Source organism: Leptosomus discolor, chromosome 18, assembly GCF_034619465.1.
Source record: "Leptosomus discolor isolate bLepDis1 chromosome 18, bLepDis1.hap2, whole genome shotgun sequence".
Taxonomy (NCBI): Eukaryota; Metazoa; Chordata; class Aves; order Leptosomiformes; family Leptosomidae; genus Leptosomus; species Leptosomus discolor.
In genome coordinates, this window is record NC_141408.1 from 12603897 (window position 1) to 12626297 (window position 22401).

The 22401-nt window shown below is 64.3% G+C and overlaps 2 protein-coding genes across 3 annotated transcripts; one reads left to right on the plus strand and one right to left on the minus strand.

Moving 5' to 3' along the window:
• The first annotated feature begins 2464 nt into the window (after positions 1 to 2464).
• Positions 2465 to 6238, plus strand: NSUN5 (NOP2/Sun RNA methyltransferase 5). The gene is made up of 10 exons (XM_086475167.1): positions 2465 to 2557; positions 2802 to 2924; positions 3000 to 3174; positions 3255 to 3363; positions 3626 to 3764; positions 4100 to 4215; positions 4602 to 4780; positions 4864 to 5068; positions 5180 to 5332; positions 5705 to 6238. Exons 1-10 carry the CDS (start codon positions 2465 to 2467, stop codon positions 5808 to 5810), a joined length of 1398 nt encoding a protein of 465 aa, XP_086331293.1. The 3' UTR covers positions 5811 to 6238.
• Positions 6239 to 10082: 3844 nt separating this feature from the next.
• POM121 (POM121 transmembrane nucleoporin) lies at positions 10083 to 21330 on the minus strand. Of its 2 annotated transcripts, none has more exons than XM_086475141.1 (14): positions 21291 to 21330; positions 20917 to 21199; positions 20625 to 20840; positions 20134 to 20304; positions 18272 to 18352; positions 17789 to 17960; positions 16735 to 16826; positions 15809 to 15879; positions 14946 to 15070; positions 14442 to 14544; positions 13267 to 13440; positions 11241 to 12971; positions 10421 to 10549; positions 10083 to 10178 (listed from the first exon to the last, which is right to left on the minus strand). In XM_086475141.1, the coding sequence occupies exons 1-14, from the start codon at positions 21328 to 21330 to the stop codon at positions 10084 to 10086; spliced, it is 3483 nt and encodes a 1160-aa protein (XP_086331267.1). In that variant the 3' UTR covers position 10083. The 2 variants fall into 2 exon arrangements, with proteins under 2 accessions (XP_086331267.1, XP_086331268.1); XM_086475142.1 differs by lacking the exon at positions 21291 to 21330 and adding an exon at positions 21223 to 21257 and having other exon boundaries at positions 20625 to 20849; positions 20956 to 21147.
• Positions 21331 to 22401: the final 1071 nt, after the last annotated feature.

The following is a 22401-nucleotide window of genomic DNA, read 5'->3' on the forward strand; positions in this document are numbered from 1 at the left end:
CCAAAACTCACAAGAGGCCAGGACACAAAATACACCATTGCCGGGGTGAATATTTATTCCTGTGTGTCCCCACCAAATTGGGGCACCCAAATGTGGTTTTACAGGGGGCACAGGTACAGGATGACCGGACTAACCACTGACACCCACGCCACCCATTGCCAAGCACAGGAAAACTTGGCAAAGCCCTGGTATTTCTGCAGCGTTCTTGCCTCTTGTCTGTGGTTCCAGACGTTGCTCCTGCTGGAGCCAGTGCTCTGTGACACCAGAGGGTGCTGGGAGGGTTTCAAAGCCATGTCAGAGGGGTGAGGGTGCTGGCATCATCTTGGTTAACCCGGGGTATCCTTTAACCCTCAGCTCTGAGCTTCCCAGAAGCCCTTTCCAGGGCTGGGCTGTCACAGAACAGTTTGGGTTGGAAGGGACTTTAAAGATCACCCTGCTCCAACCCCCCTGCCACGGGCAGGGACACCTTCCACTAGCCCAGGCTGCTCCAAGCCTCATCCAACCTGGCCTTCAGGACTTCCAGGGAAGGGGTATTCCCCCAATTTTCCGTTCCTTTCTTTTATTCAGCACGAACACACCAAAGTCTCCAGCAAACCCCCCCCACTCCCCCGCAGGGCCCCACATCGACTCGCACGGCCTCACACGCCTCCACCGCCACCGGGGCTGCCCCACGCCACCACAGGGGCTTCCCCAGCCGCCTGCGGGAGCTGCCCTCCCGCCCCAGTCTGCTCCCGCCCCACGTGGCTGTAATAAAGATTGGCTAACTAGCCTCTAGAAAACTAGCCTCTAGAAAAAAACTGCTGACCAGCCTTTAGAGAGAGGGAGGGAGGGAGGCCGATGTGTACTAACACGTCTGCGTTGCTGACTGACACACACGGTAAAGACAAGAATGAAGCAGGATCCGCCAAGCGAAGGACACCCGGTGGAATCCTCCGATCAGACCGTGGGGCTCAAGGAGCACAAAGGCCTGAGCAGGAGAGATCGGGAGGGCAGCGAGCAAGGGCTGGTTCTGGGAATTGGAAAAGCCCCAAGATGGTGCAGGGCAGGCGCCGCAGGACAAGTTCAACAGCTCAACCCTGAGGAAGACTCGGACCTTCATCCCCAACGACCACCAGGGACCCCCGACGGGGGCGTAACTTGGGCGGGCTGAGGCAGGACTATGGGAGGAACTTAGGTTGCAAACCCGCAGTGGGTCAGAAAAACTCCTCTGACACCGTCAGGTCGGCAGGGCCGTCCTTCGTTAACGGTGCGCACCGGGGCCGTGGGATCCTTCCCGACGATGTCCCCCTGCACGTTGCCGTCCGCAAATATTTATACATTAATCCACACAGATTCAGTCTATACAATGCATGTTCATTGTCATTCCCTCGGTGGTTGGTTCTTCTTTCCTCGCTTCTGATGCAATTAGTCCCCAGCCTCTGTCGCAGTCTTCTCCTGTTCCCTCGTGAGCTGGGGGTGTAATTTGGGTGGGTGGTCCGTGAGTCGGAGGTCTCGACCACTCCTTGAATGGACCATGTTTGGCCAAGGAACATGTCCTTGGCTCTTGGCTCCTGGCTCGGATCTGCTTTGGTCACGATTCAAAGATGATCCACAGCGGGTACCGTCAATCCTGCCTTGCAGACCTCTGGGGCTACAACAGACTGTCCGTGTTTCTACCCACCAAGAGATCGTTGGTTAATGAACACCTCGGGTCTGGGATTTCACAGGAGCATGCCAGCAGCATTGGAAATACAGATTTTATTTCAGATTTGATCATTTATTCCATTTGAGACTGATTTTCCCAATATAATCATTAGTTCCTCCTATTAATATCCACCAATTAGAATTCTTGACATTCAACTCAAGTTGGGAAAAGTAAGGGGATTTCTAAGCAGGGTCCTAAAATCCTAAATCTGGTGCTTGCTGCAACACTTATGTTAACGATTTCCTGGAAAACGATTGGAATAACCCAACTTTTTCTTAGAAATGTAATGAATAAACAGGAAAGCTGTAAATCCAAGGCAAGAATCCCAACGCTTGAGCACGCACGGACCCCCGTGCTGCCGGCGCCGCCATAAAGAATTCCTGCTGGATAACCCCGAGGTGTTACCGAGTTTTCTCGGCTTCCCGGCGGCAGCCCCGCACGCCGCCCTCCTCCCCGCTGCCGAGCGGGCCCGCCCGAGCGCTCCCTCCATGGCTGGGGGGGGTCTCACCGGGCCCGGGCCCGCCCGAGCGCTCCCTCCATGGCTGGGGGGGGTCTTACCGGGCCCGGACCCGCTCCTTCTCCCCCGCCCGGGAGCTCAGCCCGCCCCAAGGCCGGTGCCGCCACCAGCGCAGGCCGCGGCCCTCGGCGGGGCCGCCCCGTTTCCCCCCGGGACCACCGAGGAGGCCCCCCGAGGCCCCGGCCCCGCCGCTCGCCCCCTGCCGGCCGGGAGGTCGCACCGCCGGAAGTGGCGGCGGAAGGGGCGGGCGGCCGGGCGGCAACATGGCGCTCTACAGCGCGGCCGCCGCCGTCCTGGAAGGGCTGGAGCGAGGCGATGGCGGGATCAAGAGCCTGGTGTACAACAGCCGCTTCCCGGTGCGGGACGGGCGAGGGGCCGGGGAGGGGAAGGGGGGATGCCCGAGGGGGAGGTTAGGTCCGAGGGGGGAGTAAGGCCCGAGGGGGGGTGTTTAGGCCCGAGGGGGGGGGGTGTTTAGGCCCGAGGAGGAGGGGTTAGGCCCGAGGGGGGGGGGTTTAGGCCCGGGGGGGGGGGTTAGGCCCGACGCGGGGAGGCCCGGCGGGCTCGGGCCTTGTCCTCAGGCCGCCCCTGCCCTCCCCGCAGCACGTCCGGCAGCTCTACGCCCTGGTGTCCGAGACCCTCCGCTACTCCCCGGTGCTGGAGAAGGTGCTGGCCGGTGCCGCGCTGCTGCAGGCCGAGAAGAAGCTGCCGCCGCAGCTGGCGAAGGTACCGGGGGGGTGGCGGGGGGCGGGCGGGGGTGGCCCCGTGGCGGTGGGGCTCGGCTCACCCGCGTCCCCGCAGGTGCTGGTGTACGACCTGCTCTTCGGCAAGGGCCTGAAGTGCGGAGGCCGCTGGAAGGCGCTGGCCCGGCGGCACCGGGCCCGGCTGGAGGCCGAGCTGGCCCGCCTGAAGGTGCAGCAGAAGGTGAGCCGTAACGAGGACCTCCTGGCCCCAGCGCAAGCAGCGAGCCCCGGAGGTGAGTGGGCCTCAGGGCCCGGTGGTCTCCATGTGCTGGTGGCAGTGGTGGGTTGTGGCTGACCCTACCGGCTTCTCCAGCCTCCCAGGTACCGCGCTACGTCCGGGTCAACACCCTGAAGACCTCTGTGGACGATGTGATTGACTTCTTCAAGCGCCAGGGCTACTCCTACCTGGGCAAAGCAGCCGGGTAAGCATTTCTTTCTGTCATCCCACCTTATCTGGGATGTCAGTGAGCCACAAGGGCTTGGGACGAGGTCCTGTGGGCTGCAGGTTGTTGGTCTTGGTGCTCATGGTGTCCGGGTTGGGGTCTCTGTCGCTCCCCACGCTTAAGTGCTGCTTGGTGCCAAAGCGGAGAGGAGGTGCAGGGCGAAGGGGGTTCTCTGGAGGGCTCTGGTGTGGGCATGGTGAAGCAGGACTGTGCATTCATCTTCCCTGTGCCTTGTGGGCAGCGTGGAGGAACTGAGGGCCCTCTCTGGGAAGAAATTCTTGTTGGATCTTCATCTCCCGGAGCTGCTGGTTTTCCCTCCGCAGACGGATTTCCACGACAACCTGCTGTACACCTCGGGACACATAATTCTGCAGGACAAGGTGGGGGAGCTGGGGAGCAGGAGGCTGCAGGGTGGGAGAACCAGGGACATGGGTGGAGGGTCAGCTGTGGGGTTCCCCCGTGGCTTTGCTTCCCTCGCCTGGAGGTGTGGGATGAATTGCTCTGAACTGGGCTGTCAGAAAGTCCCCGTAGGGAGCTGGGAACCAGCAACTGGGAGGAGCGCAGGGCTGCGGGCTGGGCAGTGCGGGGTGGGGGTGGTGGACTCAGCCCCGTGTCGCTGTGGCTGCCTGCGACCCCGCAGCATCAGCTGCTGCCCCGAGGAGGGGCCGGGGGTGCTCGCTGCCAGCACCTCGCGCGGGGCTTTGCCCTCCCGCAGGCCAGCTGCCTCCCTGCCTTCCTCCTCGCCCCTCCTGCCGGCTCCCACGTCATCGACGCCTGCGCTGCCCCTGGGAACAAAACCAGCCACCTGGCTGCCATCCTGAAGAACAAGGGGTGAGAGGGGGTTTGGGTGCTGCTGGGGAAGGGGTGCGGGTGGCCCCAGTCCCCCTTGAGCCCACAGAGAGCAGGAGAAGGGGGCAGGAAGAACTCAAGCCTGTCGCCCAGCCCCGCCTGATGCCTGCTTTTCCCTAGGTGGGCTGGTGGCTCCGAGAGCGTTGGGCCATCGGAAGGGCCTGAGGGGACGTGTCGGGGTTCACCTCCCAGCCCCTCACCCCGCTCTCTGCCCGCCCTGCTTAGCGCTCCTGCCTCGGGGAGCAGCTCCCGGGCTCTGCCCGCCCGGCAGACGCCCGGGGTTGGGGGGGCTGCGGGGGCAGCCTGGGTTCCCGGAGCTGAAGGGGGGACGTTCACGCCTCTCTCTGGCGTCGGGCTCTGCCTTTCAGCCGGATCTTTGCCTTTGACGTGGACGCCAAGCGCCTGGCCACCATGAGCACCATGCTGCTGCGGGCTGGCGTCACCGCCTTCCAGCTGGCCCAGCAGGACTTCCTGACGGTGGATCCCGGCGACCCCAAGTACGGCAAGGTGACCTACATCCTCCTCGACCCCTCCTGCAGCGGCTCAGGTAACGCAGGGGGGCTCCTGGAGGCGGGTTTTGGGGTGTGTGAACCCCCTCGCTCCCTGGGTGACCCCCTGCTCTTCCCACAGGGATGGTGAACCGGCTGCCGGGGGAGGAGGCTGCCCCGAGCGCCGAGCGGCTGCGGGCTCTGGCCGCTTTCCAGCGCCGGGTCCTGAGCCATGCCCTGAGCTTCCCGGCTCTCCGGCGCCTCGTCTACTCCACGTGCTCGCTGCACCGGGAGGAGAACGAGGCCGTGGTGCAGGCGGTGCTGCAGGAGCGGGGCTCGGCCTTCAGGTGTGCCAGCCTTGGGGGGGGGGTGTGGGGTGTGGGAGGGACACAGGGTGCTATGAAGTGGGGGGGCTCGGCGCTGACTCCTGTCCCACGCTCCCCGCTCCCCCCCCCCAGGCTGGTGAACGCCTTCCCTGCCTGGCCCTGCCGGGGACTCGCTGCCTTCCCCGGCGCCGAGAGCTGCCTGCGCGCCTCTCCCGCCGACACGCTCACCCACGGCTTCTTTGTGGCCGTCCTGGAGCGGCGTGGGGAAGGGGCTGCTGCCCTCAGGTGAGGGGGGGGCCTGGGGGGGCTCTGCCTGCCTCTGGTGGCTTCTAGCGGGGGGGGGGACACACACACCCCCCCCACGGCTGGGCTCAGGGCTGCTGGGGCAGCCAGGGGGAGGGTGGTGTGAGGAGGAGGGAAGGTGGAGGGGGCTGGAGGTAGGAGGAGAGGGTGGGAGTGGAGGGGGCTGGGGGAGGGAGCGGAGGGGTCGGGGTGCGGGAGGAGGGTGCGGGAGGAGAGGGCGGGAGGGGAGGGGTCGGGGGGCGGGAGGGGAGGGGTCGGGGGGCGGGAGGGGAGGGGTCGGGGGGCGGGAGGGGAGGGCACAGGAGCCCCGGTCCTGCGGTGAGCCGGGCTCAGGCTGTTCGCTCTTGTCCGCAGCTCCCTGCCTGCAGCAGCTGAGGAGAGCCCGGGCTGTGGAGAGGGAACAGAGCCAGGATCAGCTCCCAAGAAGAGGAAGAGGAAAAAGCAGCGGGTGAAGGAGTGAAATAACATTTTTTGAGGGCCCAGTTGGGGCCGGCGGGGAATGTCCCTCTGCTGCCTGAACAACAGCGGGGCACTGACCACAAGTAAAGCCTCTGCCCAGCTGCAGCCCGGGGGGGAATTCTGTAACATCCTGCTCCCCTGCGAGCCAGTGCCACCCTAGTGCCAGGGAGGGGGGAAACTGCTCCCCCAGGGCCAGCCCTCGCAGAAGGTTTGCCCCCCCCAAAGGCAGACCCCGGCTGGGGGCAGCTTTGGGAAGTCTGCAAACCGCACCACCCCCTTTTCTGCGCCCTGCAGGGCTGGAGTGGATGAAGGGTGTTCTTTTACCCCGTTTCCCCCTCCTACAAATCCTTACCCCAGCCTGATGGTGGGGTTTTAAAAAAGCCTTTGACTGTAGGGGGTGAAACAGAATAAAGTTTCTCTCTCTCTCCACTGTCTTTTCCAGCATGTTTGTGGGGTCTTGCCCTGAAATTGTCGCTGCTCAGAGTGGAGGCAAAAGGGGAGAGGGGAAAAAAAAGTGAAATAATTAGCAAAATAACCTGCCTGTGAATGAGGGGGAGTGAGGACACGCACCCTGTACCTGGAATCAAGAGAGGTGCGAGGCAGACGTGAACACAGTCTTTTTTATTTTAAACCAGGGATGAACGAAGCAAGGAAAAAAAAAAAAATAAAATAAAATTGCACATTCACACTAAAAATCCTCATCAGCCACACCAGGAATGATCCAAGTCTCAGTTTGAGTTAAAACCCAGCCTCCCCCGGCTGCGTCCGGCAGCCCAGGCACAGGGGGTCTCTCCCAGCGGGGGTCTGTGCGGCGGGGAAGGGACACAGCCCGGCTCCTCGCAGAGCTGAGCACTTGGGGGGGGGGGGGTGTTAGCCACGAAGTGGGGGGCAGCCAGTGCTCCCCAGGGTGCCCTCACCTTGTACCCTGGCTCGTCCCCATCTTCACGTGGGGGTCGTGCTGGAGCTGACCCAGGCAAACCCCAGCCCCCGGCTGCCTCCCCCCCCGAGCACTGCCCTGCCTTGCACCACCGCCACCCGCGAGGGCTGGGGAGCGGGTGCTCGCCTGGCTCAGCACCCTGCCCAGGGCCCGGGCAGGAGGCGCCAGGGCCAGCCCTCGGGTGCACTAACCCCAAGGACACGGTTGCCCACGCTGGCTCATCCCCAGCAGCGTGGGGGGGGGGGGGGAAGAAGAAGAAGGGGGGGGGGGAAGAAGAAGAAGAAGAAGAAGGGGGGGGGGAAGAAGAAGAAGGGGGGGGAAGAAGAAGAAGAAGAAGGGGGGGGGGAAGAAGAAGAAGAAGAAGGGGGGGGGGGAAGAAGAAGGGGGGGGAGAAGAAGGGGGGGGAAGAAGAAGGGGGGGGAAGAAGAAGGGGGGGAAGAAGAAGGGGGGGGAAGAAGAAGGGGGGGGAAGAAGAAGGGGGGGGAAGAAGAAGGGGGGGGAAGAAGAAGGGGGGGGAAGAAGAAGGGGGGGGAAGAAGAAGGGGGGGGAAGAAGAAGGGGGGGGAAGAAGAAGGGGGGGGAAGAAGAAGGGGGGGGAAGAAGAAGGGGGGGGAAGAAGAAGGGGGGGGAAGAAGAAGGGGGGGAAGAAGAAGGGGGGGGAAGAAGAAGGGGGGGGAAGAAGAAGGGGGGGGAAGAAGAAGGGGGGGGAAGAAGAAGGGGGGGGAAGAAGAAGGGGGGGGAAGAAGAAGGGGGGGGAAGAAGAAGGGGGGGGAAGAAGAAGGGGGGGGAAGAAGAAGGGGGGGGAAGAAGAAGGGGGGGGAAGAAGAAGGGGGGGGAAGAAGAAGGGGGGGGAAGAAGAAGGGGGGGGAAGAAGAAGGGGGGGGAAGAAGAAGGGGGGGAAGAAGAAGGGGGGGGAAGAAGAAGGGGGGGGAAGAAGAAGGGGGGGGAAGAAGAAGGGGGGGGAAGAAGAAGGGGGGGGAGAAGAAGGGGGGGGGAAGAAGAAGGGGGGGGGAAGAAGAAGGGGGGGGAAGAAGAAGAAGAAAGGGGGGGGAAGAAGAAGAAAGGGGGGGGAAAGAAGAAGAAGAAGGGGAAAGAAGAAGAAGGGGGCAACAGAAGAAGAAGAAGGGGGGAACAGAAGAAGAAGAAGGGGGGAACAGAAGAAGAAGAAGGGGGGGAAGGAAGAAGAAGAAGGGGGGGAAAGCAGTGGCAGCCTGTGCCTGCCTGCACATCCTCGTCCTCTGCCCCCCCTTGCTAAGGGGCCGTGTCCCCCCTGCACCGCACAGACCTCCCCCACCTGCCCTCCTGCCGGGAGAGACGCCTTGGTGCTGGCGGACAAGCAAACCGCTCGTCACCGTCACGCCCAAGAGCTCCTCATCCTCAGAGAAAGAATTGAAAAAAAAAATTTAGAAACAAAAAAAGAAAAAAGGTTTAGTCACATCCACATACGTCACATTTTAAAATCCAGCTGTCGTCCCAGGCCGGGAGGAGCGCGCAGCGGCAGAGCCCGCGGGATGTAGCTGCCTTTCCCCGCGCAGCTCGGTCCCGCGGGCAGAGCCGGGGCACGGGCCGGCTCCTCCCCGGGCTGCGAGGGCACAGCTAAACACTACCGACAGCGCTGCGGGGTCTGGCAACCTCACTGAACCAAGCTTGAAGGAATTCGAAGGCAATTTAGCTTAAATATAAAAATAAATTTTTATTTTGTTAAAAAAAGTTTAAATATTTGTGATTCTTTTTTTTTTTTCTTTTTTTTCTTTTTTTTTTTTTTTAATTTAGACTTCGGCAGACACACACACTCACACGGCTCGGGAGAGTAAAAAAACCTGGCAGCAAAGCACTCCTGGAAGTGGTGGGGAGCCCCACGGGCAGGGGTGCCCATCCCTCGCCCAGGGCAGGGTGGGGGGGGCAGCTCTCGGGTGACCTCCAGCTCTGGCAGTCTCTTCCAGTAGGAGCTCCCAGTCAGGGGAAGGGCCCCCGCTCCTGGCTGGAAGGGAACAGGGGAGGCAGCACCGTAGCTCCTAGGAGCTGGTAAAACCCAAAGGGATGGGGATGAGTTAAAAATGAAAACCAATTTGGATTTGGGGAGGGGGGGAGCGGAACCCGTCTGCTCTGGGCTCCTTCCATTAGCAGCTCCAGAGCAGCCCGGAGTGGGGAAGGGGCACCAGGAGAGAGGGAAAGGGAGGGGAGAGACTGCCAGGGCTGGAGCCACCGTGCCTGGGGGTCCAGGCCCTGTACCCCCCCCCCCCCCCCATCCCAGCTGCCTGCCTTTCAGTCACGACGACGAAGGGACAACTCCCCCAGCACGAGTAGCCACGCAGTGATGCTACTGTCAACACCCAATTAAAGCAGGGCGCGTCCCCCCCCGCAAAGGGACAAGCGCCCCCCGCCCCCCCCCCCCCAAAAAAAAAAAAAAAAAAAAAAAAAAAAGAGAAACTCCAAACAGCAAATCCGGCATAACCAACATGCCGCCACGCACACGGTTCAGTTCTTCCTCCAAACTCGATTCAATGAGCGCATCGGAACGGGAGCACGAATAAAGCAAAACAGAGGGGGCTGCAGCGAGGCGGGGGGGAGCACACAGCCTGGCAGGGGGGCTGCTCGGTGGCCGGGAGAGGAATGGAGGGACCCCCCCCGCCCTCATCCCCACCCTGTGCATCCTCGGCTGGAGGTCTGATGGGAGAGTAAGTCACAGCGAGGGCGCTGTCACCCAGCTGCAGAAGCCGGGGCAGTCACCCACGTCACCGAGATGCCCACGCCAGGCTGGCACTAACCCCCGGCTCGTGTCCTGCAGGGACAGCCACGAAGCGGAGCCCTCCGGAGGGAGCGTGTTCACCAGGCCCACGGGGTGAAACAACGGAGAAAGATTTCGGGACGTGGTGAAGACCGAATCCCTCAGCAGGCTGGGACCGCGGCCGGCAGGAACGTGGCACGTCCCCAGGCGCGCTGCGAGCGGGGCCGGGCGGCTCTGCCGGCCGCCGTGCCACGGGGCAGGGGGCTGAGGAGGAGGGCACAGGGACAGCAGGGAGAAGCAAATGGGGGAAAAATTTACACGTTATGAAACAGGGCAAAATAAAGGGAGGGAGGGAACGCTGCGGCTATGTACAGAGGTTCATCCAGCCTCGGCTGTGGAACTGTTCAAGTAACAAAAGAGTTTGGTTTACCCCGTCCTACCCACATCGCCGCCGCCGCCGCCCAGCCCGGTCTCCAGCCGGCATCGGAGACGGGGGCCTGGCCCCATCACCGCTGGTCGCACCACGGGGGCCACTCTAGAGCCCCCCCCAGGCGTGTGCAGGGGGGCTCCTCGCCCAGGCCGGCGGCGGGGGGCCCAGCAGCACCGGAGGTTACTTTTTGCGGGTGTGCTGTCTCCGTGCCTGCAGCCGCTGGCGAGCGCCCATCTTGGATCCCGCCCCGATGGAAAAGGTGGGAGTGGACGACCCTGGAAGCAGAAAGGTGGCTCAGGTCTCTGCAGCCTCCCTCAGAGCTGGCACGGGGTCGGGGTGGGGGGGGCAGCGTAATCCCTCTCCCAGGGGCAACGGGAGGTTTTGCATCCCTCAGAGCCCAGCAGGTACCACCCAAGCCCGGTGCCAGAGCACAGCCTGGCCCTTCTGCCGCCCCCAGCCCCAAGGGACAACAGGACCCATCAGCTCCCCAAGGCCGAAGCACCAACTCCTTCCTTACCGAAGGAAGCGCCGACTCCTCCGAAGCCCGAGGCGGGCGTGCTGGGTGTCCCGAAGGAAAGGCTGCTGCTCCCGCTCCCCACTGCTCCCGGGACGGGCGTGCTCTGCCCGAAGGTGGGGGCAGGAGTTCCTGGAAAGCAACACGCCACCGTGAGCCACGGTCAGGAAAGGAGGAAGGGCCTGGCCTTCAGGAGCCGGCGGCACCCGCAGGAGACACGGGGGGCGGAAGGACCACAGTCCCTTGGGACCAGCCTCTTCACCCGAGAAGCCCTTTTAATGCAAGAAGTTGCGCTCGCACGGTAATCCCTGGGCTCTCCTGCCACCAGGGCAGCCCAGGAGGATTTGCAGGCCAGGGAGGAACAAAGGCCTCTGTCTTTCTAGATCAAGGAGCTGCTCAGCATGTGGGTTTCAGCGCTGCGGGAGGTGAGAGAGCCCAGCGAGGACGCAAAGCAGTAGGAAAAAACCTCAGAGAGCGAGCAAGAAGCGATTGCCATCGCTGGCTGGCAGCGTTTCTCCTTGCCAAGCAGCTCCAGATCGCTTCTGAGCGCTGGCAAGACCTTGGCTACTGCGTGGGACCTGGCTGGGCTCAGCGCTCCTGCGGAGCCCGGGAGCTGGTGCATTCAGAGGGGCCAAGGGGCAGAATTTAAGGACTCCTCTCCACCCCTGAGGGCTGGCGACCTGGGCGGTGACCAACGGAAGCCCCTTCCCTCTGCACGGGACGAGCCCCAACCCCTCTAGGGCTGCTGAGCCCGGGGAAGCTCAGCAGGGTGCGGCAGGAAAGCCGCTGCCTAAATCTAGCGCTGCCCTTCACCCCGACTCACCTCCGAACACGGGCTGCTTGTTGGGGGTGCTGGGCACGGTGAAGGCGAAGGGCGCGCTCTGGTTCTGCGCCAGGGCAGAGCCGAACGGCGTCGCCGCTGGGGCTGCCCCGCTCTGCCCAGCCCCGAAGCTGAACGCCACGGCGGGAGAGCCGGCGCTCAGGGCGGGCGTGCCCATCCCGAAGGCGCTGGCAGAGGGGCCCGGCTGGGCTGTGGCTGCCCCAAAAGTGAAAGGACAAGGGGTGGCGCCGAAGACGGCGGCGCCGGTGCCGCTGCTGCTCGTGGTCTGGGTGGTGGAACCGAAGCTGGCGGTGGTGGAGGTGGCTGTCCCGAAAGAGAACACCGACGTGGTGGTGCCGAACGCCGCCTGGGTGCTGCTGGTGCCGAAGGAGCCCTGGGTGCTGGGGGTGCCGAAGGCCGGCTGAGCGCCGGTGCCGAAGGCCGGCTGAGCAGCGGACTGCGCCGTGGGGGCCCCAAAACTGAACGGGGGGCCAAAGCTGACGGGGCCAGCAGCGGGCTTGCTGGCGGGCGGCTGGCTCTCTGCAGCACCGGCGCTGAAGGTGGGCTGACTCGCTGCGCCGGGGTACGGCGGCGGCGGCTTCGAACTGGTGCTGAAGGAAGCGCCAAAAGCCGAAACGGAGGAGCCGAACGTCAGCGTCGCTTGACCTGTGGTGGCTGGGGTAGAAGAGGTCAGCGCGGTGCCCCCGAATATGCTAAAGCCCACGGTGGTGGTAGGAGCCGTCGTGTTCGAAGGCGCTTGGCCAAAGGCAGGGCCTCCTGGGACACTGGTGGTGGCAGCGACCGTGGCTGGAGGTGGCTTTCCAAATTGGAACACGGGCCCTGGGGTGGCAAAGGTGGTTTCTGTGGTGGTAGCTGAGCTGGCCGGGCCCCCGAACAGGAAAGGCTGCGACGTGCTGGTGGACGTGGCAGCGGTGAGGGTCAGGCTGGTGGTGGGGCCGGTGGAGGCAGGCGGGTTGAGTCCAAAGCTGAAGACTGGTTTGATGGTGGCATCTGTGGAAGAACTCTGCGTGGTGGCCGTCGTAGCTGCGGTGGTGAAGATGACGTTGGGGACACCTCCGAATCCTGCCAGGGTAGCCGTGGAGGCTGCTGGCACCTCCGCGGCGGAGGCCGGCTGCGACGTCGGTTTGAAGGCGAAAGGAGAGGCCTTGGCCGGAGATGAAGCTGTGGCGACGCTGCCGAAGATGGGCTTGAACATGGCGGTGGTGGAGGACGCCAAGGAAGAGCCCGAGCTCGCAGACACGGTGACCGTGGCAGAGACAACAGCCGTGCACGGCGCTGAGCTCTCGCTTTTCGGCAAAGCGCCAAAGATGGGTTTAAAGACAGGGGCGGTGGCGGGGCCGGCAGCCGTCGTGGCGGGGCCGGCAGCCGTCGTGGCGGGGCCGGCAGCCGTCGTGGCGGGGCCGGCAGCCGTCGTGGCCGGCTGGCTGGCAGGAGGGGTGCTCAGCATCCCGAAAAGGACGCTTGGCTTCGGGAAGGAGGGAGGCTTGCTGGGAGTCGGGCCCAGCTCTGTGAAGGCAGGTGTCGCCAGGCTGCTGGGGGCCTGCACCCCCAAGGCAGGGGGGGCCGCAGGGGCCGGCGTGCTCAGCACGGGGACAGGCTTGGTGTCAGCAGAGGTGGCGGGCAGAGGAGAACTCGACTCCAGCGATACAGCAGGAGCAGGCGGCTGGGCAGCGGATGAAGGCGGCTGGGACGCTATCCCAACTCCAGTGGAGTCTGGAAAGAGGGAGAGAGCTTATTTAGGGACAGGGGGTCACCTACAGAGAGCCCGCCCTGCTGCCAGGCACCCACCCCACTGCCCCAGCTCCTGGAGCAGCACCCACCCCCTACCAGACCCAGCCCTCCACGCTGAATACAGCTCCCAACAGGGCCACGGGGTCAGTGTCCCCAAACTTGCCCCAAGACCTGCCTGCAGAGCGTTTGAACGGGGGAGGTTTGCCACCTGCCTCCCACAGCGGCAACGCAGCGCGCTCTGCCAAAATCCCGCTCTGCTGACCCTCCTCCTCCTCACCTGCTGGCGTGGGCGCAGCCTGGCTGCTCTGCATCTTCTTCAGGCTGTCCAGCAGCGAGCTGGTGCCGGCTGGGGCAGGAGCTGTCGAGGCAGGCGCAGGCCCCGGGGAGGTCACGGCGAACGCCAGCGGCCTGGACACGGGTGTAGCCTCTGCAGTGGTGCTGGGAACCGCGTCTGCTGGGAAGGAGCACGACATCAAGGTGTGAAACTCGCTGTAGGGGACTACCCCTTAGGAGAGCTTCCCCAGTGGGGAGGAAAATTGCATGAACATCCCACAGCTCCCGCCGGGGGGATCCTCACCCCGGGGACCCTCACCCCCTCACCCTGGGGATCCTGGGATCCTCACCCTGGGCATCCTCACCCCCTCACCCTGGGGATCCTGGGATTCTCACCCCGGGGATCCTCAGCCCCTCACCCCGGGGATCCTCACCCCCTCACCCCGGGGATCCTCACCCCCTCACCCCGGGGATCCTCACCCCCTCACCCCGGGGATCCTCACCCCCTCACCCCGGGGATCCTGGGATTCTCACCCCGGGGATCCTGGGATTCTCACCCCGGGGATCCTCACCCCCTCACCCCGGGGATCCTGGGATCCTCACCCTAGGGATCCTCACCCCCTCACCCTGGGGATCCTGGGATCCTCACCCTGGGCATCCTCACCCCCTCTCCCTGGGGATCCTGGGATCCTCACCCTAGGGATCCTCACCCCCTCACCCTGGGGATCCTGGGATCCTCACCCTGGGCATCCTCACCCCCTCTCCCTGGGGATCCTGGGATCCTCACCCTGGGCATCCTCACCCCCTCACCCTGGGGGATCCTCACCCCCTCACCCTGGGGGATCCTCACCCCCTCACCCTGGGGGATCCTCACCCCCTCACCCTGGGGGATCCTCACCCCCTCACCCTGGGGGATCCTCACCCCCTCACTCTGGGGGATCCTCACCCCCTCACCCTGGGGGATCCTCACCCCCTCACCCTGGGGGATCCTCACCCCCTCACCCTGGGGACTCTGGGGCACGAGGTCTCCCGAGTCCGAAGGCACCAAGAGCATTCCCAGACCCGAGGACCAGGCAGGACTGGCCCAGGAGCTTCCCCAGCCTGCGCTACGCAGACACCCCGCTGCCCTGGGTTTCTACGCCTCGCCGTCCTCCCTCCGCCTTCCCAGCCCGCCCTTACCAGCCTTATCCTCCAAGGCTTTGTTGAACCACTGCAACGCCGCCTTCTTCTCCGCGTCCAGGTCCTCCGACGTGATGGAATAGCCCAGCTGAGGCGGCGGGGGCTGCCAAGAGAGAGCAGCAGCTTAGCTCCTCAGGGAAGCCGGCAGAGCCTCTCTGAACGGGTGGGTGAAGGCTGGCCGTCGCAAGACCCGTGAAGCAGGTGGTTCTGCCGCAGCACGCCACCGCGGAGCGCCGATCCCCCGTTCCTTTTGGGCCCCCGGCTTGGCGCTGAGGGCACGGCAGGCCTTCCCCAGGCCATTACCTGGTCCGGCAGCAGGCAGCACAATCACGCACAGCCCACCAGACACTGGGGCTGGGGAGAGCGTCACTTCCCACTCGGCCAAGGACGGGGCCTCCTTCCTGAGGGCAGGCAGGTCAGTCTCCCCCCAGCCCTGCAGAAATTGCAGTGAGCACATTCTATCGCCAGAGCGAGGGCCAAAGGGGCTGCGAGACAGCGACGTACCAGCGCCAGCTGGTCCCCCGGGCGAGACGACAGCAACTGGATCTTCCGCTTGCGCTTCCCGCTGCTCCCCGGCGCGGACGGCGGGCTCAGGGAATTCTGCTTCTTCCGCACCGGCGTCTCCGCTGCTACAGAAGGAGACAAGTCAGGGCCAGCTCTGGGCAGAGGAGGCGTTTGGCTTGTACCCATGGGGTCGTCCCTCCTGACTCCTCTTTGGATGAGCCACCTCGAGAGGGGCAGAGCCAAGGGCGCAGCTTTAAGCCGCCGACAAGGCTGCGATGCCCTGGAAGAGCAGCTGGCTGCAACACGTCCCCCAGGGCAGGCTCTTACAAGACCCTGCTGGGGCTTTGCAGGGCAGCAGCCCCTTCCCACCTCCGCAGGTGGTCCTTGCCCACTGCCCACCCGAACCACAAACCACCCAAACCACATCTAGCTCGGTGCCACGGGACCCTCTCTGCGATAAGCACCAAGGATTTCCTCTCCATTTCAGCTGAGGAAGCGCTGGAGTAAGTTCAGCCCGGGATTTGATCAGGGTGCTAGTTGTATCACAGCAGGTCTTGCCCCAGGGCTGACACCTGGACCCCTGCTGGCTTGGGGGCTGGTGTTCCCCCTTGCAATCCAGCTCCCAGGCATCTGCTGGCACACCAAGACCGTCAGCATCCCTCGCTTATCACCTAGAAATCCCTTCAGGGCAGTTGCTGAAGCCAGCAGAAGCGCCATTGCCTTGGGATCAGCACGTTCCTACTTTCCAGGTGACCTCTCAAGCCAATCCCACCTGCAGACCTCAGCTACCTCCTGTCCCGCTGCTTCCTGGCACCGGTGGCCCATCCAACCCGGGCACAGAGCTGGGGCCCACCTACGCTCACCTTTCTCTGTCTGCAGCTCCTTGTCCGATTTCACTGGGGTGGAAGCGTTGGAGCGATGCGACTCCTCTTCCCTGCGCAGGCGGGAGAAAGCCAAGTTAAGGTCAACCCCAGGCTTGGCCCCGTCCCCAGGGAGCAGGATGAGACCGAACACGTTAAGGACTCCCACCAGCATCCCTGGTGTGCTTCTTTCTCCGCCAAACAAAGACACCGCAGGAAAACGGCCTTGCCCTCACCGCTCTAGCCTGAGAGCAGCCCCAGGCAGAGGAGCTGCTCCCCTCCCTCCCCAGGACTCCAGCTCGGTCAGGTCGCCCAGCCCGTGCACCCTCCACAGGACAAGTCAGCTTCGGGGCAGCAGCTGGGGGTCCTGGACAGGAGCTGCTGCTCCTCCCAGTCGGTGGCTTGGACCCACCCTCTCACCAGGGCGGGCAGTTGTGTCACTTTTAGTTCTGAGATAAGCTCAGGCCCTTCTCTGAGCTGTGAGAGAGGAGAACGAGGGCCTGCGCTCCGAGGTCAGCACTAAAATACAACCCTACCGTGGTTGCCGTGAATCGATTTTGAGGAAACGGCAAAAATTGGGGCCTGTCTCTTCAGTGTTTTGGCAACCAGCAACCTGGGCCACGCCAATGCCACAAGGCAACATCGCCTCTGTGGTAATCTCAGCCCTCAAATCTGTAACCCAGCCTGGGAGCAGGGCAGGGATGGTGCAGCTCAGCGGCTGCCCCCGGGACCGCAGCGTAACAAGGCGGCGGGGATTCCACTCGACACAACCAGGGGGTTTCCACACTGATGGGTGACCAGAAAGGGGCCTGGGATGTCCTGGCTCCAGTGAAGATCGGCACTTGGGCACCAAGAGGGCTGGGAAGGTGACTGCTCTCTTCCCAGCTGGCATCGCCGAGCGGGCACTCGCTGAGCGAGCGGCTCGTTACCTGGCTTTCTTGAGAGGCCACTCTGGTGTCTGGGAGCGGGAGGATGCCGGGCTGGACAGCGGGGACACGCTCACACCACTTCTCTTCCGCAGCTGGAACGCAGAGAGAGACCAGCAGCAACTCAGTACAGGGGCTGGCAGGGAGCACAGCCTCCCACCCTCCTGCTTGCCTGCAGATTAAACCCCATCTCCCAGGGCTGGGGCTAACGAGCCCAGAGCCTCTCTTGCTTCAACACCGCTCAGCTTCCCCCCAGATGCCACGGGGCGCAACGTCTGGCCACCTCAAACTGAATTCTCTCTCGGAGCAAGCGCCCTCCAGGCTCGTGAGAGCCTGGCCAAGAGGACAGGGAGGGAGGACGCTGCTGGTCCGACCCCCTCGGTGCACGGGGCTGCGCTGGCAGGAGCAGGCGACCTCCCCGCCAGGAGCTCGGAGCGGACAGATTTTAGCCTCAAGGATTTGAGACTTGCCCCAGCCCAAGGAAACCTTTCCCTACCCATACATCCTGGAATGAACCTGTCCCCACACAGACCGCAGAGCTCCGTTAGCCACGGCTACATCCCACCATCCCACCTGCGAGCCTGACTCGGGATGCAAGCAGCGTGTTACTGTAGCTCAGCAGCTGCTGAGGGTCAAAGCGGGAGCACGTGGCTCCCGTACTTGCTGTCTCCAGCTGAAAAGGTGGCAGCGCAGCAAAGTGATTTTTTTTTTTTTTTCCTTTCAACTGGATTTATCCACCCTAGAAGCTTAATCGAGGCTGAGCAGGGAGGGGAAAACAGCCTCCTCCTCGCTTCGGTGTAAAACAAGCACTGCAGCACACCTCAGCCTGGGGACTCCCTCGACAACGGGCACCAAAGGACAAGGAGCCTCGCTGCCTGCTGCCGCCAGCAGCCTGCCTAACCCACGAGGAGATGAAACTGCCTGCGCTGGAGACTCCCCGCAGGGCTGCCAGGCACCCAGCAACACCGCTCGCTGCTTCTGAGCCCGGTGTTTTGAGTTTCACGGGGCGATCCCAGAGGAGGGTTGAGCCACTCCACGCTGAGTTCCCGTTTCCTACCTGCGAGAGGCCCCAGCTGGAGCTGTAGGAGCTGGCGATGGCGTTGCGGACCGAGCTGGGGATCCCGCCAGCGTAGGTGTTATTGAGGGAGCTCAGGGAAGAGGTGCGGGACCTCTTGGTGGAGCAGTCGTCCGGGCAGTGCGAGGCAAGGCCCCTCTTCAAAGAGCCAGGCCTAGAGGAGGTCAAAAAAGATTTGGATGAGCTTCCCCACCGCTCTGCCCCACTGGTCCTTGAAATGCAGGGTGGGTGGAGGAAAGCAACCCCCCTCTTTCTCACAGAGCAGGGCTTGGAAACGAGCCTCAGCACAGCCCTTACGGCCACCAGCCCGCGCTCAGGGTGACAGACCAAAGGCACAGTCACAGCCTCTCTAGCTCTCGCCCAAAGCTGGGCTCCAAAGCCAAATGCGTTTTCCAGAGCCCACAGGCTTTTGGACTGTCCCCCTCCCAGCTCACAATGGTTGCTTTCGGCCCAGTAGGCACTTACTTGGGTATGAGAGAGGCCGGGGCACCGTTGGTCACCAGCGGCTCGAACGCCGAGTGCCCGCTCCCACTGCTATCGTGGCGCCTGCAGGAGAGAGGGCAGAAGCCTGAGGTAGTGTGGAGGCAGCAGAGACAGGGGCTGCCCTCCCAGCCTCAGGAGAAGACCCCTTCCAGGTGGGCTTGAGGCTGAGAAAGCAGAAATCTTGCCTTTTTTTTTTTTTTTTGGTCACCCAATACCCAAAGACAAAGGTTCTCCCCATCCACAGCCCGCTGCAGATTTTCTTTCTGCCTGGTCCTGTCCTCACTGACTGTCACCCCAAGCTGCCTCCTCCCAAGCATCAGCAGCTGCACCAGCTGCCTGCTGGGCAGAGTAGTTTTGATGTAACCAAATCTTCGCCCAAATCCATTATTTTAAGCCAAAACATTTCATCGAGTCTCAGCAGCTCATTTCTGGAACGGACCTGAATTCCAAAACTCCCATCTCCTACCTCTTCCTAGCCAGTACCCTGGACTGTTTGAGTCAGGAGCCAAATCCCCTTCCCACAATGATTCAGTGAAGATCTGAAGCCTGAAAGCATTAAAGCACACCCTGCCGAGCAGAGCTGGAGGTGTACGATCAGCCCTGTCACTTAACCCAAGCGCCTCCCTTGAGCTCAAGCACACCAACCCCACCGCACGCTCTCCAGCTGACAGAGGCTCCTTTCTGCCCTCAAAGGTCACAGGATTTTCTGCCCACAAGCATTCCTCACGCTTGCCAGACATTAATGCCTTCAAAATTGGCTTTCGTGGCAGAGCTGCGTACTGATGTATCAGAAAAAAACAGAGTAAAGAAGAAAAAAAAAAAAAGCCAATTCTGTCTGTGCACCCATCCTGTTGTTGTCCTGCTCGGGTCTTGCAGGGCTCAGATTCACCACGGCGAGGCAAGAGGTAGAGGGAATTCAGCAACAGAGCAGAGGAGAGTGTGCCCTGTACAGCAGGAAGGCAGCTGGTGGCTCCCCGCTGCTCGTCCCACCGCGCTCTCAGGGCCACCAGCAGGCAAAGGGCTGAGGGGCACGAGGCACACGGCCTCCACGTACACAAGGGGAAGGATGAGAAAGAGGAGAGAGCGCGGAACAGCAAGGCAGCGCTGCGCCTGGGTAGCCAGGAAGGCTCCGGCAGACCTTGGCATCCAGGATTTACGCCTTGGCCTTCCCAGGGCGCTGGCAAAGACACTGCACCTGCGTTTCTGGGAGCTGGAAATGGATGACCTTGACTAACAAAAGCAGAAGATAATCGCTCTGTTTCGCCCTCGTGTTTTTCCCTCCTTTTGCTAGCTACAGCGCGCAAAGGAAGCACGCAGGTCTTTTAAAGCATGATGCTTCCACCTGGGGCCCTAAGATTGGGGGATCCCACCTCTCCTGGAAGCCCAGGGCTGAAGGACAGAGATGATAAGGGCTATAGCAGGTACCAGCATTTCACACCACGTTTCTCAGGTCTTCAAACCCCTGCGATGGCAGAGGCCACGTCCCTGCCAGGAAGCCCTGCCCAGCTTCCCTGATCCCCATCCCAGCCTCTTTCAACCCCAGCAACGCCAGGGAACACGCTTGACCCACGAGCTTGCCCAGACAAAATCCTAAAGCACATCCCTTTGATCTCAAGGACAAAAAGAACTCGCAGAGGACTTTCTGACACAGCCTCGAGGGCCGGGCGATGGGGTGTGCTTCCACTCTGCGGTTCAATTCCCACAGCGCTTTTCCAACCCAGACTCCTGGTCGCACTGGGCCCGGGTGTGCTCTGGGACACATCCCATTTGTCACCACTGAAGCGTTAGCCCCCCTTACGACCTTCCCAACGCACCAGCAGTGACCTGGACTGCTGCATTATTACCTTCTTTTGCTCTCCTGATCGTTTCCAAAAGTCTGGTCATCCTCCTCCTCCGGCTCCACAGCCCTCTTCCAAGGAGAGCACTCCTTGATGGCATTCAGCACAGTCTCTTTTGCACATGGGTCCAGGCTGCTGTTGGCCGGGAAGGCCAGGGGCGAGATCGGCCGCTCCAAGCTGCGAGGCAAAGCAAAGCGAAGCGTTAGGCAAGTTGGGATCCCCAGAGCGAGATTCCTCCACCCAGCTGCTCCCAGGGAAGGAGGGAGATGGCTCTCCCGTGCAGCCTCTCCGGGTTTGGATCGCACAATCCTCCCTGCAACGCTCCGGATGGGGACGGAGGGGTCACCCCCGAACCGGCAGCAGCACGCTCCGGGCAGCACAAGGGCCAGGGAACCGGTTTTCCCCAAGTCAGCCCGGTCAAAGGGAAGTTCTTTCGGCGCTGCCCGCACGTAGAGGCAAGACCGAAGCGGGGCCCGGTCCCCACTCCCCGTACTCACGCTGGGGAGCGGGCCAAACCGGCGACCGGCCGGGCGATCCTCACGGTGACGGGGCTGCGGAACGGGCCGGTCCTGCGAGCCCAAGGGGCGCTCCTGGGCGAGGAGCCCTCCCAACGAGCGGCGGGCAGCCCGACCGGCATAGCGCTCCGGGCCTGCGGCAGCGGGTAGCGGCGACGAGCGGCCTGCGGCGTGCAACGCGGGGCGGCCGGCGGAGCCCTGCGGGGACAGAGGGGTCAGAGCCGCCGGGCTCCCCGCCGCCCGCCCTCCCGCCCTCCTTCCCCTCCGCGCTTACCTGAGGCCGAGGCGGTGCGGCGGGGCCCTCAGAGACCGGGCCGAAGCGGCGGCCGGGCCCCCGTTAGCGGCGGCTTTGCCGGGCGGCCGCGGTGCGGGCGGTGCGGGCCGCATCGCGCACCAGGCCCCCGCCGCGCCCAGCGCCGCCGCGCCCACCAGCGCGCCCCGCAGCAGCAGGCAGGCCAGGGCCAGCGCCAGCGCCGCCGCCAGCGCCGCCGCCGCCGCCGCCGCGCTCCGCCGCCCCCACCGCCCCGCGCCCGGCCCCCCGCCTCCCGCCGCCGCCGCCGCCGCCGCCGAGCCCCGCCGCCCCCAGCGCCCCGCGCCCGGCCCGCCCCCCGCCATCGCCGCCGAGCCGCGCCGAGCCGCGCCGAGCCGAGCCGAGCCGCGCCGCCCGCCAGCCGCGGCCGCCCGGCATGCACCGCGCGGGGGAGGGGGCGGGGGCTGGCTGCGCCCGGGGCGGGGCTTTGCGCGGCGGTGGGCGGAGCCAGCCGCTTCCCGCCGCCGTCCTGGCCCCAGCGACGCCCCCTCCGCCCGGGACCAGCGCTTGTCCCCGGCGCGTCCCCACCCCGGTCCCCGTGTCCCCTGCCCCGGCCGCGGTGTCCCCAGCCCGGTCCCGGTGTCCCCTGCCCCGGCTGCAGTGTCCCCAGCGTGCCCCCAGCCCGGCCCCGGTGTCCCCAGCCCAGCCCTGGTGTCCCCAGCCCGGCCCCGGTGTCCCCAGCGAGTCCCCATTCCGGCCCCGGTGTCCCCAATCCAGCCCCGGTGTCCCCACCCCGGCCGCGGTGTCCCCAGCCCAGCCCCGGTGTCCCCTGCCCCGGCTGCAGTGTCCCCAGCGTGTCCCCAGCTCTGCCCCGGTGTCCCCACCCCGGTGTCACCTGCCCCGGCCGCGGTGTCCCCAGCCCAGCCCCGGTGTCCTCACCCCGGTCCCGGTGTCCCCTGCCTCGGCCGCGGTGTCCCCAGCCCAGCCCCGGTGTCCCCATCCCGGCTCCGGTGTTCCCACCCCGGTCCCGGTGTCCCCTGCCCCGGCTGCGGTGTCCCCAGCATGTCCCCATCCCAGCCCCGGTGTCCCCATCCCAGCCCCGGTGTCCCCTGCCCCGGCCACGGTGTCCCCAGCCCGGCCCCGGTGTTCCCACCCCGGTCCCGGTGTCCCCTGCCCCGGCTGCGGTGTCTCCAGTGTGTCCCCACCCCGGCCCCGGTGTCCCCAGCCCAGCCCCGGTGTCCTCACCCCGGTCCCGGTGTCCCCTGCCCCAGCCGCGGTGTCCCCAGCCCGGCCCCGGTGTCCCCTGCCCCGGCCCAGCCCCTGTGCTCCTCCCCCCCCCCTCCCCAGTCCTGACCCGTCTGTGACCCCATCCTGACCCCCGTGTCCTCCAGTCCCCATCGCGTCCCCTCCTTTATCCCGACCGGGTGTGTCCACCCACATGCTCCTGCCCCAGCCCATCCATCCGTGTCCCCACCCTGACCCTCGCGTCTCCCCCCACCCCGACCGCCG